General features: G+C 38.6%; 1 protein-coding gene across 12 annotated transcripts in view; it reads left to right on the forward strand.

Annotated features, from left to right (window-relative positions):
- CLASP1 (cytoplasmic linker associated protein 1) overlaps window positions 1–17,426 on the forward strand; it is a 154,792-nt gene that overhangs the window by 65,926 nt on the left and 71,440 nt on the right. For 6 of the 12 annotated variants that reach the window (XM_052674504.1, XM_052674506.1, XM_052674511.1 and 3 more), the window contains exons 9-19: window positions 2,006–2,158; window positions 3,083–3,156; window positions 4,253–4,345; window positions 5,655–5,800; window positions 6,392–6,527; window positions 7,206–7,276; window positions 8,199–8,258; window positions 8,936–9,013; window positions 10,566–10,733; window positions 11,277–11,326; window positions 12,561–12,731. In XM_052674504.1, coding sequence (XP_052530464.1) covers window positions 2,006–2,158; window positions 3,083–3,156; window positions 4,253–4,345; window positions 5,655–5,800; window positions 6,392–6,527; window positions 7,206–7,276; window positions 8,199–8,258; window positions 8,936–9,013; window positions 10,566–10,733; window positions 11,277–11,326; window positions 12,561–12,731 — 1,200 coding nt within the window. Of the gene's footprint in view, window positions 1–2,005; window positions 2,159–3,082; window positions 3,157–4,252; window positions 4,346–5,654; window positions 5,801–6,391; window positions 6,528–7,205; window positions 7,277–8,198; window positions 8,259–8,935; window positions 9,014–10,565; window positions 10,734–11,276; window positions 11,327–12,560; window positions 12,732–14,378; window positions 14,403–17,426 lie in introns of all 12 variants that reach the window. The other 6 variants (XM_052674502.1, XM_052674503.1, XM_052674505.1 and 3 more) reach the window with 2 other exon arrangements.

The following is a 17,426-nucleotide window of genomic DNA, read 5'->3' on the forward strand; positions in this document are numbered from 1 at the left end:
ATAAATCACATTGGAAAACTACACGCAGTCTTCAGCTGCTGTGTTAACAAATACAGTCAAGCAACTTGCTAAGCATCTGATCAGGGTAAACAAATTAAGTGGAAGTTCATTGCAGGGGATTAAAAATGTATTTTCCAGTCATTCTCATGGCTTTTCTCTGAGCTCTTTTTAAGAATGTCATATTTTCAATTATGTATGTCAGAACAAACCAGCAAGTGTCAGTGGGAAGTAGTACAGTCTCCATGGCTGCCTTAGGGCACTGTGTGATGGATCCCATGTCCTAAATGTAATGGTTGCTCTTCTCCTTAAGTTGACCTCGAATTTCTTGCTGTGACTTTAAATTTCTTAATCATAAAGTTTGTGTTCATTTTTGTCTTGTTCACTTCTGCCTGAGCAGCAACTGAAATACCTGTTACTGCCCCTGCTTTCCTTTACAAGTTACTCTTTTTTTCCTTTGCCATAATCCAAGGCTTTTTGAATGTTAAAATTAATGGGAAAGCATCTTTGGCCATCTTCCTTAACTTCCTGGATGCTGTCTTGGTATTGTTTCAGTGCTGTGATTGGAGTGTGCCATCCTGCAGAAATGTACAGGTTGCAGATGTAGTTTTTAGATTTTCAGATAAACTCTGACAGCTCTATGTAGCTGTTATGAGCCTTTTTGGGGAGGGAAAAGTAAGGGTAAGGACAATACAGTCTTTTTTCTTTCTCTCTTTTTTTTTTTTTTTTTTTTTTTTTACTTGACTAGAATGTGTATTTATTGTTACCAGTTTTTCTAACAAGAAGCTCAACGTGTATTGAGTTTTAGTCATTAGTGTCCAATAGGAGCCTGTATTGGTTACCTGATGCTCCCAGCTGCTTTCCTGAGTAGGGATGGATTAAAGCTCCTGCTTGTGGTGTTTGTTGAGTGAAATTTCTCAAAGGAAACAGTGAGACTGGGCCATACCATGAATCACTGGGTTGAGATGGGCATGGATCATGTCTCAAATCCTGAATTAAATGTTAGTGTGGAAAAGCTACATGATGAGGGACTGAGGGGCTTTTTCTACCCTGAATAAATTATGCACTTCATCTATATCAGCTGTCCAAATGTTTTGTCACCTCTCAACCTAAGGCCATTTTTTAAAGTGGATTAGCTAATTTGTATAGAACTGCAATATAAGCACTCTTTTGGAATTGAATTGACCTTCACTGAAAATCAAAGTGACTGTAATTCATTTGAAGTTAATTTATGTCTTGTTTGGAAGTAGGGCCTTTGGATGGATACAAAGGATTCTATATGTTTCAGTTCACCTTAATTTTTTTTTTTTTTTTTTTTTTTTTAATTTTAGATAATCGTTTGCTGTTTCCTTGCTTTGTTGCAGGGAAGCTTTGCTGGTAACTTAAAAACATAGAATGGATGTACAGCTTTAGGTTGGGTCTGTGATTAATGGGCCCAAAAGGAAACCTCTGTGGCTTATCAGCAGCATAGGTGTTGCCATGTGATCTTTCCTGGATTAGTCTGTTGTTTGTTCTTGATGTTGTGCAGGCAGTTAGCATGGTGTGAAAGGGCAGCTGGCTCTTCCTGATCTTTTTCCATGCATGGATTTCCTCGTGTCTATTGTTGTTGTTTTTGTTGGTTTTTTTTTTTTTTTTTTTTTTTTTTTTACGAAACAGCTCATGTTAAACTACATGCAACAAATACATAAATTGGAGATATAGACTGTAGGCAGCTCAAGTATTAGCTCTGGTTTTATCTTTTTTTTGTTGTTTTGTGGTTTCTTCTGTCAGAACACAGTCATTGAAAGGTTTATAAGGTAGTGGCTGCAGTAGTGTAGAAATGGTCTCATTGGCTGGTGGTCATTCCTGAATAACTGGATTGCCATCATAAAGAAGCTGCTTAGAAGGAAACTGGCAGAGCAGATCCAGCTCGTGTTTCAGCAGGCCAGGCAATGTGTTTGCCATCACATTGGCATGTTCCTTTAGAAATCCCTGATATGGTTGACTATGCTTTTTCTTTTTTTGGCAGATAAAAATTTTGATGATGAAGACTCTGTGGATGGGAACAGACCTTCCTCAGCTAACTCCTCTACATCATCAAAGGCCCCTGCAAACTCACGTAGAGTTGGAATGGGGACTACTCGCAGGCTTGGGTCTGCAGCTCTGGGATCCAAGTCCTCAAGTAAGCTGATTACATGGAATATTTGTAGTGTTCATGTTTGAGCTTATTTCCAGGATTTTCAGGCCATATCATTTTCCCGGTACCCAGAAGCAGTTGTTTCCCATGTAAGATTGTTACTTGTATGTTTGCCTGAATGCAAGTGAGTCTGTACAATGTACGTGAGTCTGCAAACACTATTCACATCCCTCTAGCATACACTGCCTTTGTGTGAGGTTGGAACTGTGTCATTTTGCAGTGAGAGCTTTGGGTGAAACGTGTCAGTGATGCATAATTTGAATTTTTGTTTTTATGGCTGTTACTCTTCAGCTGTACTGATGCAGGCAGCTTACAGCTACGTGATAAAACTTAAGGGCTAAAACATGTTGACTTTGTTTTAAGACCTTCAGGCATTGCTAGCAGTGGAGGTGAAAGAGAAGAAGGGAGTGATAATTTGGAATGTGATCAATTCTAAATGTCATTACATAAGATCTAGAGAAATGGAGGAAGTTGTCTTTCATGGTTTCTAATGTGATTAATATTCCAGAGACTGTTTATCTTCCTTATCGTTTGTCTGCTTGTGCAGGTGTCAGAAGATCTGCACCTTCATCTATTATAGATAGGATTAAATCCTTTAAAATAAAATCTCCCATATAATGAAAGTAAATATTCCCTTTCATCTTTCAGACTATGCCCCTAACTGTTGAGTGACTACTATAATGACTAGTAGTATGCCCTCTGTGCCTTGGAGCTGAAGGATTCTACAAATGTGCAGTTCGTGCCTGGCACTGAATTTTCCTGCCTCTATTTTTATTACATTTGCAGCACTCTGAGGTTGTGTGTGGATAGTGAACTTTCTCCTGATTAGGTGCCTTGATAGATAGCTTGTGGATTCTTAATTGATTCTCTTGATAAGAACATCGAAAAGACTTTTTTGTTGTTTGTCAGCAGGCAAAGAGGGAGCAGGTGCTGTGGATGAAGAAGACTTCATTAAGGCATTTGAAGATGTCCCAACAGTTCAAGTAAGTAGAATTATAAGCTAAAGTACATAACACAGAACAGCAAAAGATAGGTGTAGAGTCCAGTTCTTATCGCTGATAGCTCTCCCTTTGCTTGAATGCTGGCGAGTCTTCCTTAAGGGAAAGGCAGGTTGAAGGATGTAGGGGTTGAACTTTAAAATGGTGGTAGATGCCATTAGATTGGTGTAAAGTGCTCAGAAGCGGAGGGAAGGGAGCCAGGAGGTTTGTGATAGAGGCATCATAGGAGAAGATACTGGAGCTGGCACTGGATGGGGCCTGTTGATGTTTTGTGTGATCATACAGCACTGTTCCAGTCCCCAGGAGCCTCTCTGTTTCATTTGTTTTATATGGAAACTGGAAGCAATGGAGGTGATTTGTGCCTCCAGGATCTCTGCTGTTTTGAGTGCTATGATGGAATAGTGCATGCTTGGTGGCAGGTTTAGTCAGGTAGCTGGTATGTGGGGTGCATCACCTCTCCTCCTTCACAGTTTACCTGCTGGGGCAAGAAAACCACATGAGTGTGCTCATGATTTTTACCAGCTCACCCTTGAACCTAACCTGGGCTGAAGGGTAGGATGGTGACTTAGTTAGCCTTACTCTTTTGATACACTTGTGTATTTTCAGTGAAATTGCTTTCAAACTGACTGGCTTTGTTCTTTTGACAGCTTTCTTCTGTGTTCCAATACAGGCTGTCTGTTTAATTGTATACATGTTTTTAGTACCTGTAGTTTTAATAACCAGTTTAGATTAAGGTCTCACTTCTATGTGGGAATGAGTTTTCCCTGGTTATGCACAGTGATTGCTGACTAGCTCCGTAAAGCATATCCAGTTATCTCTTCCATAAAGCAGGAATTTTAGCATTTTACTGACTGTTTTATTGTAGATGCCAGTTATATATTTGACTTTAACTTTTCTCATTAACTTTTTTGGCTGTATGCAGTACAGAAATATTGCTTAAAATTCTGAAACTGTAGTAAAAGAGTAGATGACAATCCTTTAGTTATTCTCTGATCATGTTATAATTTTTGAAGGAGATTTCTGTAAATTTTTTGCATTATGCAAATCCCATGTTATGATTCTACTCTATTTAAATTTACAGATTTATTCTAGCCGGGATCTTGAGGAATCCATAAACAAAATAAGAGAGATACTATCTGATGATAAACATGACTGGGAACAGAGAGTATCTGCTGTAAGTAGTTAACTTCGTCATGAACTCTATTAATATGAGGTTTTCCTTTGCTGAGCTTATCTTATGAAAGAATTTGCTTAGAGAATCTCAGATTAAGACTGAATTGCAGTTTAAGTGGTGAACATTTGTTGTATTTCCCCAAGCTTAGGGGAAACATTTCCTTATGAGACTGAGTTTAAACCACGTCTCTGGATGAAGATGCTGTTTTTGATATAAAGGCATCTGGTAAGCCAACATCAGGTTGAACTGGAAGTCATGCAGACAATCTAGATGTAAAGCTAGAATTTGCTAACAGATGCTGAAATGGTGTGATGGAAATATCAAAAATGATATCCAGAATCTCTTAAAACCTCCTGTTGAGGCAGAAAGTCATTTTGCCTGTGGACAGGTCACTTATACTTTTGCAAAACGGAAATAAAAGCAAACAATTCAGAAAATTTAAACAAATTTTGAATAAATGGTTATAAATGTAGGAAATGCATTAGTGGAAAAGTGAGTGTTGTATGCATACCAAGATTGTACTGTTTTCTGAGATGAGCATTTGCATAATACAAATAGATGCATACACTTTTCTATATAGTAGACTTGATCACTGGTACAGCAGCTATGACATGTCTGTCGAGTCATCTATTACAGGAAAGCATCAGCTTGTGCTGATTCAGCTTCATTTTTCTTTGCTGTAGTGAGAGTAGTAAGCTTGAATAGAGGGACTGTATTCATGAGGTCACATGGAGATATCCAGAATAAACTCTTTATGAAGAAATTGTGGTCCCAGTATCACTAGAAAATACGCTGCTTTAGTAAGGTCAGGGGTTGCACTTCTAATAGGCCCATATAATTATTTACTTTCATGAAGTCAATGAACAAATTCTAGATATAAGTCAGTACAACTCAGTTCTGAGTGTAAGTCAAGCGTTTCGAGTTAATCCATCTTTCAAAGATGCTAGCTGGCCATGTGAGGTTCTATGCTTTTAGAAACTATTGTAAGTAGGTCGATACTAAGAGGAATAAAAATGAACCTTTGACAGCTGTTGGCTTAAGTAATGTTTGGGTCATCAACAATACAGTTGTAGAAGCCATATGTAATACTTGTGGATTGCTGTAACAGTTAGCTACTGTGTTTATATTACTTTGTATTCTTAGTATGTTAACCTGTGAGTTGTATGTAAGGTCTGAAATAAAGTTGCTTGGTATTCTTTAAGAAGTGGGTTGTACAGGGACCCTGGGAGCAACACACAAGCTCTGAACCTAACTGTCCTTCTGTACATTGCTCATTAACAGTCACTGCTTTGTTTTGTCATGCCAACAGTTGAAAAAGATCCGCTCCTTACTGTTGGCTGGAGCTGCAGAATATGATAACTTCTTCCAACACTTACGGCTCCTGGATGGAGCATTTAAATTATCTGCTAAAGACCTGCGATCTCAGGTAGTGCGGGAAGCTTGTATCACACTGGGGTAAGTTTGCTTTCCAAACATGCTTGAAATGGGTTGTAGGAACATGGAACAGATGATGGATAGAAGACACAAGAATTAACTAATAGATTGAAATTTTGCTATGGCTATTTAAAACCATGTTCATGTAGTTGAACAAACCCATATTGTTGAGTTTTAAACATTAGTGATTGAGAGATGCAAAAATGAGTTCTGTTCTAGTTCAGACTGAGCTATATTTTTGATTTTTTTATTCTTAATGAAATGATTTAAGAAAAAGCTTGTAGTGCTTCTAACAGTATTTTTTGTGGAAATTCATGCATATGATGCAGAACTGATCACTTCAAAGAAACTAACAAGTCTGGAGAAATAGTTCTGTTATTACTGTCACACTTGTTTGTTAGTAAATATTTCTCACAGTTCAGTTCAACGAAGAACATGAACTTGAAATGAAAGGAACTATTTCAAAAACAAATTGCTCTGTCCTTTAGAGTTGGAGAGGAGGTGACAGTTGTGAAGAGTGAGATATTACATGTGCTGATGTTATGTTCTGTAGAAATCTGACTTGCTTAATCCTCAGCACTCTTAACAGTATGACTTCATTGTGTTTTACAGACATTTATCATCAGTTCTGGGAAACAAGTTTGATCATGGGGCAGAAGCCATTATGCCAACAATTTTTAATCTAATTCCAAATAGTGCCAAAGTCATGGCCACTTCTGGTGTTGTAGCAGTTAGATTAATCATTCGAGTAAGTATCAGTCAAAAGAGAACAACATCTCATTGTTTCCAAATGCTATGATGTTTCTGAGAAAATATGGATGTTACTGCCATGAAAGTTTGATTAAATGTCAAATCTACTCTTCTGATTGAGCTAGGCTTGTCTGTCTCCAGTTGTAATAAAGCCTTGTGTAGGTAGATGATGATAAGTAAGCCATTCTTACATAGCAGGAAAAAGTGGCAGAAGTGATAAGAAAAATGTTTCTTTATAGAGTGAGGTATTTCTATCCCTCAGAGATGAGCAAATTTTTTTTAATTGGCTTTAAATCTTGACTTGCAATACAGACTTAGTATGCTATAAAACTCCTCAGAGATAGAATATGTTGCCTAAAACAGTTAGGTTGCAGAGGTGGCTTCTGCTAGGGAACCTGCGATAGCCTGACAACTCTTAAGCTGTAAACACTGACTGTTCAGATCCTCTTGAAATGACTCCAGCTCTTTGGCAGAAGAAAAAATAAAATCTGTTGAAAGTATTTTTACTGTTAAAATGTATATATTGAAGAATCTGTCTACATTCAGAAGTGTTTCCTTATTTAGCAGTTCGATTTTTAAAAAAAGCATACAGAGCTCAGGTGTCTACTGCAAATTACTTTTCATTCCACGGAACTATAAAGTTTTCTTCCTGTTTTTGTTCTTTCTTTTGTTCCAGCATACACACATCCCCCGACTAATACCCATCATAACCAGCAATTGTACCTCCAAGTCTGTTGCGGTTAGAAGGTGAGCATTTAGTTTGAAGTCGTGCTGTAGTTTACCAGTAAATAGAATTGTGTATACTTTAGATAAAAATCATATTTGTTTTTATTTGTGGAAAGAGCTGTTACAGACATTGCTCCAGAGAATTCGTCTTATTCTCCCCAGTGAGCTGGGAACAAATTCAAAATCAGCTATTATACGTAAGATGCAGCATCGCTGAGAGAAAAAGGCAGTTTCTCTGAAAGAAGCATGTTCTTTAATCTCTCTGCTTACCTACAGTTTCACATTAGCTTTTAAAATTATTTTTTTTCCACAGACATGCTTTTGTTCCCCACTACTAATCTTTGCAGTGATGTATTTTCTTTGAGCCTGTCAGCAGAGATGCTGCTCTGTGGTGTTGCTGGGGAATACAAGCTCCCTCTACATTTAAAATCAAGGTGTGGTACACTCTGCCAGCCTCGCTGGGAGACTCTTGCTTGTGCCATACAGATTGATTCTTTTTTTCTCTAGTTAAATGAAAAGGTCTTTGTAGTTGATGAATTTTGTGAGAAAACTTGAAAAAAATCACATCATACAAATGCCTTCCTTTCTGTAAATAATGAAGAGCGAAGCTGAAAAGAAGCAAGATGCAGAGTTTCCTTGTGAAGCTTGAACTCTTGTGAGTACAGGGTGGTTCTAATTTGTCTCTTTGCCATTATCTAAGGGTGCCTTTTGGTTTGTTTTACATCTCTCTGTTGAGACCCTCTAGAGAGATGAATCCAGTTACTTTGCACTTTTTATTGACAGTATTTGTAGAGTTCTTGATGTTTCTGTTGTGGCTCTTCTTGAATTATAATGTCCTGAGGAACCATCATAACAAAAGGTGACTACTGTGCAGAGGCAGGTATGATGAAGTCAGTGTGCCTCTTCACTTTGAGAACTCAACATTTCTCCTTTTTCTTCTCAGGCGCTGTTTTGAATTTTTAGACCTGCTGCTGCAAGAGTGGCAAACCCACTCCCTAGAAAGGTAAGCTCTGAAAACAGAGAAGTTAATTCTAGCCTATTAATGTCTGAGAGGTGAGGTCTGTAGAAAGAATAGTCTTAGAGGTGAGATTCACAGAGTTCTAGTAATAAATATATTTGTGGCAAGGAAAGCATCTGTGTGTGTGCATGTTTGCAATTCATCCATGTAGTTCTGGCAGCCACAGTTCAGCGAGTCTGTTTCTTATGCCAGCCCTAGAAAACCTGTCTGAACGAGTCTCTGAACTTGATAAATCTTTTTTCCTTTTGCACCTTAAAGTGAGAAGATGAGGTGATGGCTGCTATACATCTATCCCGAGCATCTGAGGCTTGTAAAGTAGTTCAGACTAATGAACAGTAGAAGAAATTGTGAGATACCTATTGGGACCCAATTTCTTTAGCCCTTGGCTGACCAAGACTTCATAAGGGTTGAGAAAAGTATTTTCAGACCCAGGCAGCTTCAACTACCTGACTAAAGATGGACCAATGAAGAATGCTGCTTGCCTTTTTCTACTCAGCAGTGTGAATGAAATTAAACTGACTTAGAAGAGTAGGAGCTACAAAATGTATGGAGTGGAAATGGGAAGAACTCTGTTCAGGGACACTATGGAAAGCCAAGTTAGTTGTTTGTAAAGGTAGTGTGCTGGTCTGGATTGCTGGACCATGTATCTTTTCTTATTTCAGACACATATCAGTGTTAGCTGAAACAATAAAGAAGGGAATTCATGATGCAGACTCTGAAGCCAGGATAGAAGCAAGAAAGTAAGTAGAAGCTATTGTTGCCTTTTCTTCTTCCTTTTCTTTATGTTGTGAGTTATGGTATTACATGTTGGAGACTCTGAAAGATAAGTAATGTTCTGGCAACTGAGGCTAGCACTTCTTCCCTTTCAAAGGGAATAGGTAGTAGAAGATGTCATATGAAGTGATTGCAAAAAAGCTATTCTGTTGTTTTTTCTTTTCTTTTTACCTACGTACAATATTGTGGTATTTGTTATTCTTGAAATAAAAGTCTCTATGCTGGTATGCTGCTAAATATTATCTAAGTAGAGGAATTATTTTTGACAGTGAAACTATATCTTTGTGTGTACAGAGAATGTAATTAGTTTTTTTTTTTCTGTTGAAGATCCCTTGCATTTGTTACAATGTCTGTATTTAAGATAGTGTGCTCTTATACTGGGATCGTGATCTTCTGTTCAGAAGACAACAGGGACATCTTTCTTCAGAAAGAGGATGCTGTTAAATAAGAAATCACTAAACAATATATTTTGTTAATCTAAATGCTATATTGTAAGCAGAGGTGTTTTACAGCAGGACTGTTGAAATCCTTTTGAAAGGGAAAGTTTGCATTACTGGAAAAATACAGCATCCACTGAGGTTTCACAGCGGGTGACTAGTTAAGCTGAAAAGGCAGCAAGGAAAATGGAATAAAACCTTAGAAAACAAATTTAATTCTCTTTTCCCATGTTTCTTAATTAAGCATTACTGTGTGTAAGACAGAAATTTGTTTCCTTTTACTGCTGTGAGAACGCATGTGACTTCTCTGAGAACTGACTGTCTCATACAAACAATTCTTGATTCATTTGAGCTAATGGTCTTGCTCTCAAACTGCCCCTTAGTTGGCCCCTGAAAAGCGCTGAGAGACTTCATCTCTTTTGTGATGAGAATGAATGGTGTTTTAGCATCAGTCAGGAGATGAGGACCAGAGAGGAATTCCTACTTTAAATGCTCTTTTACTTTCAGTATGGTACTGATTGGAAGTGTATTGAAGCATCTTATTCTTTAATTTTCCCAAAAGATAGTCAGCAGCCTTAACTCTACAAAAGATTTCTCTCTGCAGCGATGCATGAGAGCTATTTGTTAAACTTGAGGAAGAAAGCACCTGCTGGTGATTTCCTGAATCAGACCCATGCATGTGTATTCTGCTTTTGGCTTGTTTTTGAACTGTCTGTTGATCAGCTAGTCCTATGCTAACTTCATTCTGGTTATGGTTCTAGTCTCAGTCTGTCACTTATGTATGGTAGACAGCTGGAGAGATATGAGAATTTCCTTTGTGACAAAGCTTTTTTGGTAATTTATGTTGTACAGAGCCCCAGGTGGTAAGTTCCCCTTTTTGTTATTTTTGTTTGTCTTCTGTGAGGCTGTCATTCTTGCAATCTTGTTACTCAGTGGTATGCCTTAAGTGCATGGAGGCTGTGGATGATTGAAATGTCTGGACTAAGCAGCCATTAGTGAAAAAGGCTCTGACTGTACCTGTGCTTCACTGACCTTTAAAATGTGGCAAGGAAATATTAACAGCATCGTGCCTTGTTCCCAGGTGTTACTGGGGTTTCCACAGTCACTTCAGCAGAGAGGCAGACCATTTGTACCACACCTTGGAGTCCTCCTACCAGAAGGCCCTGCAGTCGCATTTGAAGAACTCTGACAGCATTGTGTCCTTGCCACAGTCGGATCGCTCCTCCTCCAGCTCCCAGGAGAGTCTCAAGTAAGTCACTGGGCATCGTTACTTCTCTCCTGGTTTAAACAACTGCAGAGCTAACGTGACTGCTTCCTCAAATTCACAGGAGCTGCTTTGGGTACTCTGTGCTTTGCTTATCTCGTCTGGTTATCGGTGGCCTCAACACTAGATTATACTAAGATCTAGCTTACATTATATTAAAATAAAATGCATTATTCTGATACATGTATGTATTCTTGCTTCTCTTAAAGAGATGATCAACTTCGGCTGCAAATATCTGCAACTGAAGATACCTGAAAAATACCCATAATGTTGATACAACCTTTTAAACCTACAGCCTGTTCTTAATGATCACTTCCCAATTAACATACATAAGTCCTTAGTTCTTTCACAGAAAATTTCAAAACGATGCTGTATTTATATTTTTAAAAAGTAAGCTTTGTTAGTCTATTCCTGAATATAAATAACTTCCTGTTAACTCAGTTATGTACTGAGGGAACAGAGAAGCACTGTTACTGCTGACTGTGATATATCAGTTTTGTTTTAATAAATACTTATATTAACTTCCAGCCGTCCACTGTCTGCCAAAAGAAGTCCTACTGGAAGTACTACATCAAGAGGTGAGAATAGGAGCTGAAAATGCGGTGAGATGTTGCTGAGGAATTGTGAAGAAGTAAAATGAGTATTTTGTGTACTATAGTGTGCAAAGGACAACTTTTCTGTTTACTACTCCTTAAAAATGGCACCTTATTATGTAGTTTTTAATCAGCTCTGGATTGTACACCCATTTTTGTACACTGGCATGTGATGCAGTGATGCCTTTAAAAGCTTGTATTTTGTTGCTGCTTGCACCTGAAGGAAGGCTAAAATGCTTTAAAAATTGTAGCTAAGGTAAGTTTAGGGGTGAAATAGCTGGAATTGACTCCTACTGATGCTAGTACATGCAGCTAAGTAGTCTACCTAGCATGCACCCTTACACTTTTCTCTCACTTGTTTTTTATGGTTTCAGCACTCATTGGAGGCACTGTATGCACAGAATTCCTACAGTGTTAAATTCCATCTTCTGATTAATATATTTTTACCAGTAGAATATTTGGGTGTGACTAAGAGTTGCTGATTTTGCTTTATAAGTGCAGCAACAAGGGAATACATGAGAAAAAAATGTTTCCTTATTCAATAGGCATGTTTGTTTTCTTCATTCATATACCCAACCCAACCTGTATGCTTCTGTATTTTCCTGTCGACAAATGCAGACAACCTTCCTGTCTTAAGCATATGCATATATAATAACCTAAGTAGTACATCTGAATACAGAGCATAACAGAGACACCTTCTGCCCCTGTCAGCGTACTTTGCTGACACCTTGGATCCAAGGAGAATTTTGTGTGGCGCCTACTTTATTGTGCCCACAAATGCATGCATGCTTGCAGCAGAATAGGCAAATTTTTTGCTTGAGAGGGTAAATAACATGGAATAGGGGGAACAGTGATCCTCATGAGAAGATGCTTTGAGAAGGAAGGTACTTCCAGCAATGTATAAAGGTTGAAGGATCTTTGTGAGTCTTTTCTAGATGGCAGCTCACAAGCTGGTGATGGGTACTCTGCCTGAGTTTTGTTGTAATGCTGGCCTGGTGGCCTTTTCTTGTCATTTAGGTTTAGTGTCTGATGAAGTTCTTGAAATGTCTTTTCAGTCACTGTGGGGAAACCCACATTACCCTAATAAGACATTCTTTAAGTATTTCAGTGCAATTAGAGAGAGTTAAAAATAGTACGTTAAACTGCTTGCTGTGCTCTTTGAAGCACACAGCTCAAAAAATTAATCTCTTTAATCTGGGTCTCCCACTCCCATCTGCAGCATCTACAGTAAGTACAAAATCTGTGTCAACACCAGGATCTCTGCAGCGATCCCGCAGTGACGTTGATGTGAATGCAGCAGCTAGTGCCAAGTCAAAAGTGACATCTTCTGGAGCATCCACCCCCTTCAGTTCTGCTGCAGCCCTGCCCCCAGGCTCATATGCATCACTAGGTAAACCTATATGTTCTACTGTCACAGTGAGCTTTCTTTACTCTCAGGAATTGCCTAGGTAACTTGATTTGAATGTCAAACAGTTACAAAATGTAACTGGAAGAACATTTCTCTGAGCTGGCTAACAGTTCTTGGGCGTACATGTGTGACCTCTTGCTTTTTGGAATTAAGCAAAAAATTTGCGAAGGAACTGTCTTGGAACAACTTTCCATTTTTGTGAATTGTTTTGATAGTCTCAGCCTTCTTTCTGGGGAAAAGTAGATCTTATTCTGGTTCCATGGTGCTGTTGAGGAAAATGCTTAGTGCTTTATTACTTCTGACATTTCCTTCTGTCTCTTTCCCTTCTCTTCTTCTTCCTTCCTTCCTTTCCTTGACACTTGTTTTCTATGGATTGTTCGGTGCTTTGAGGAGTACATCTTTGTTGAGTTTGATTACTTTATTTTGTAAAAGATACAGAAGCAAAGAAAAGCAGGCCTTCTCATTTCATCACACAGTTGGGATGTAAGATATTGCTGACTCTTCTTGGATTATAGCCACACTGTGCTATTTTGTCCAAGCACTGTGTATCGCTGTCAGGTACCCACCAGTGTTTCTTACAGCAAAGTTTGCATTTGATCTTTCTCTCCTGGAGATGATGCTGCTAATTTGCTGAAGTAGGAAGTGCAAGGCAGTGACCAACACCAAATAATTCTGCAGATTGCATAGTAATCTAATTCTTGAGGTTTTTATTGATTTTTACCTTCGCAAGAAGGAGAAAAATTGGATGCCTAGTGAGTGTCAAAGTCAGTGTTCTTGATTTTAGCTGTGCAGATAGCCTTCATTCTTTCTTTGAGTCAGCTGAAATGTAGTTTTTCCTTAGTGTTGAGCATTTGATCTTATTTCAGATTAAAGAAGGATGCTTTTCATAGATTCCCTTTGTAGATATATTTCTTCTGTATCTGAAGTCCTTTATAGTGTCTTTAATGTATTGGTTGTATTTGCTTCAGAAGTTCATGTTTTATTCTGATTTATATTGCTAGTTCATATTTAGTTCAAGATTTAGATGCACTGCAGTGAGCACTTAATACAGATCCGTGAAGTTGATTGCTTAAAAATGTGCTTTCAGAACTTAAGGACACAGCCACCCTTTAGATACATGGTGTGCTGGCTTCAATGGCAAATATGCTTTTGCACTGATGTATGTCACAAAGAAGAACAGAAAGTGGGGAAGAAAATCTAAAAGCTGGTTTTGTCCTTGAAGCCTGGAAACTGAGTACAGTGTTACTGTTGCTCTTAAGGCACTGAAAGAGAAAACCAGGAAACGCGCAGTGTTTGTTCACGTTATGCAAGCATGGCTGCTCCTAAAGGAGTCTGTCTGTTTCCTTTTGAGCCAGCAGGGATATTTGCTATCTTTGCGTCTCCATGAGAGAAATGGTGAGGCAAACAAAGAAAGTGGGGTTTGACAAACATTAGATGTATGTGGGAAGAAAAACTTGTAACCTTTTCTACAGATTCATCAAGCTCTAATTTATTGCTCAAACTTCTTGCATTTGTTTGTGTTAATTTGTTTTCCATACTTCTCTAGCTAATATATAGTGCCCATTTCTGTTGATGTTAATAATTCTTCCCTATTAATCCTTGCCTTATTTTTTTTTAATTTGCTTAAAGATGGTACTACTACTAAAACTGAGGGTAAGCAGTCTCTCTATGTAACTGAGATGTGTCTACAGTCGTACCACTCTACCTGGTCTGTTCTCAAAGTGTTACTGATTCTCATCCATGTTCACTGGTGACCTGCATGAAGTGTTGCATGGTTGTCCTGCTCATTTTGATGCCATGGGGTGTTCTTCACTTTCTCTTCAAGCTGCTCCCTGCTAATGGCACTATTCTGGTTTCATGACTGATTTCTAATCACAGAATTGCATGTGTGTCTTCCTATTTACAGCAGCGCTTTTGGTTGACGGTGACCTGAGCACAGATTGCAAAAGCAGGGCTTGTGTTTTCTTACTCCATGTTGTGTAAAGGTTTGCTGTGTTTTTCCATCCAAAGCTCAGGTCACAACTGCCAAATGCTTTCAGGAAGAGACTGAGCAGCAAGAGAATTGAATGAGATGATCACATGGCAGAAAAATGAGGACAGTAAACAATGATCTCTAGGGAAGGAGCATTTAGTCACCCTCTTTAAACCTGAGCTCTCTCTCTTTATTGTTAACTGAGATGGCTTACATCTAAAACAGTTGGAGGAAAGTTTTTTCTTTCAAGAACACTGAGCCTGCTAGTTTGGGAAGGCCTGCAGTCTGGTTGGCTGTCTGGCTTTTTGTCAAAGCTTATTCTTCTTCTCAAGCAAAACAAAATCACTGGGAAATTTTTTTTTGAGGCAGACAGGGATTGAAAACAAGGCCTTCTACACATAATGAAGACACTTCCTCCCAGCCCAACCAATTTTTTCCTGTTAGAAGTCTCTTTTCAAGGGATCTATTACTGTTTGATGGGACTGTGTCAGTATCCTTGATGAGTGCTTGTATTTGGATGTGGTGTTCTGAGAAGTGCCGCTGTGCTGTTATCACGTATTTTCTTTCCTTCCTATTACTGATGCATCGATTTAATATGTAGTGGGAGAAGTGTCTACCATCTCCAGAACTGGCTCTTAAACTTATGACTGGAAGGTGGACTGGTTCAGAATCATGAACAGCTCTTTATCCTTCATGATCTCTCAGTGATGAGGAATATGAAGTTGGCCTAAATGCTTGTACTGAAGTCAGTGTCAGATTAAATGAAAGTTCCAAGCTGTTTTAATCCTTAGCTTTTTTTTAATTTGCTGATCTTTCTTTTTCATTTCTTTTCTTCTCCATAGTTTTCAAAAATTCTTTTTTTTTTTTTTTTCCCCTAATGTAGAAACACTGAATGTTTTGTGTAAATTTATGAAATAGCCTATGCAACGTACAGATCCTCTCCTGGACTGTAATGGTGTTTGTGGAGGTCTGTTCTGGGAGCTGTCCTCTGGTATGCCCTCACTTTTAGTTTATTAAATGCTCTATTGTCACTATGCAGAATACTTTTTAGATTAGGGTTGTTTTCCTCCAATTTGACTACACTGGATACAGATGTGGTTTGGTTAAAAAAAAAAAAAAATCTGTAATAGAAACCAGCCAGTCACTTGCTGGGGGGGGGGGGAGATGGGGGAATAAACTTCCAAAAATTGCTTTTTGTTGCCTTTGTTACCTTAAATACGAGATCTCATCTCTTTTGCTGTAGGATTCTATTTTGGTGAGGGGAGCAGGGATCACAAAGGATTATAGCATTGTGGCACACCACAGCCAGAGCCCTGGACGAGTTTAATCAGTGGTTGAAACTCATTGTGATCTTTGTTTCTCTTTGTCACAGCAAAAAACAGCCTTCAGATGGCAATTTGTTGTGTCCTTCAGATGAGGGTGTGGAGAGGGGCCTTTTGCCTGATCTTGCAGAGTGTAGAGAAGGCAGAACTTTATATTCTTAGAAATGAAAATTAGCAGATCCAAGTGTGATCTTTTTTCTGGAAATAGCAGTGTGGGCAGGAGATGAACTTTGAACAGAAAGCAAAAGTTCCTTTTGCATGTGTACCTCTGTTTTGTTGCAGGTTACTAGTATCTACTACAAGAGCAAATCTTTGTTTTCTTTTCCTCTGTATGTTTGTGTGCATGTGCATGTCGTTCAGCATTGTTTAATCTGCAATCTGGCTCCCATCATGGCTTTTTGTAGCTGCAGTGTAGAAGTTTTGCACCTTCCCCTCAGCTGGGAGCCAGCATTGTGCGAACTTGGCAGTTCCCATCTGCTCTGCCCTTGGTTCTCCTTAGTGTTTTGGTTTTGAGCCAGGCATCTTAAAAGAGGAGCAAGATAAAAGTGGCTTGTTGCCACTGGCAAGCTGAGGAGAGTATTGGTTCTTTGGTTTTAAGTAGTGTCACCTCAGTTAGCAAATGCTGCAAAAGTGCTCTTCTGTGTGACATATCATGTCACATAACATATCATGAATCTGTATACGACTTTAATCTGGATAGATCTTTTGCCTGTGTGCTGTGAGTTTGTGTCTTCGTGCAGGGTATGTTTTGATAACCCAGACCCTTTGTGTCTCCAGAATGTCATGAAGAGTTCAGTAGGCAGAAAGCCTGTAAGAGTTAAACTTTTTCAGTCTTGATGGGGGTTTTACAGCTTGTGCCATCCAAGTAACAGTTGTGCTCTAAATCCTTGTTTTTGTATATGACTAAACAGAAACTTCAGAGAAGTCTCCTCTTGTTTTATCATGGAAGTTTTTCAAGACTGTCCCCAAACTGACAAGTTTATAACTAACAATTGGCAGTTTCCAGACTCAGTGGCACGATTCCTAATAATATTTATTACACTCCAGAAAGAAAATAGTCTGATTTATCATTGCTCTCAAATAATTTGGACTTTAAAAGATCGAGCATCTTGAGCCTTAATGAAGGCTTTGGATAACAGTTTCAAGAAATGACTGTTCTTGTTTTCTTCTCTGCTTTAAAGCTCTTCATTGTCCTCAGCAACAAGGTTTAACTCGAAGATATGACTGAACATGGTAACTTAAAGTGAAATGCTCAGGTAGTAGATTTTTCTCTTCTCTTGGTTGATCCCTTTGCAAGTGCTGGCATGAGTTGCCTGTGCATACTGGTGTAGAGCAGCACCATGCTGCTTTTGCTCAGTCAGAAGATCTTATACAAAACCAAAC

The sequence above is a fragment of the Tympanuchus pallidicinctus genome, unplaced genomic scaffold, assembly GCF_026119805.1.
Source record: "Tympanuchus pallidicinctus isolate F22 unplaced genomic scaffold, pur_lepc_1.0 scaffold15, whole genome shotgun sequence".
In the NCBI taxonomy this organism is placed as follows: Eukaryota; Metazoa; Chordata; class Aves; order Galliformes; family Phasianidae; genus Tympanuchus; species Tympanuchus pallidicinctus.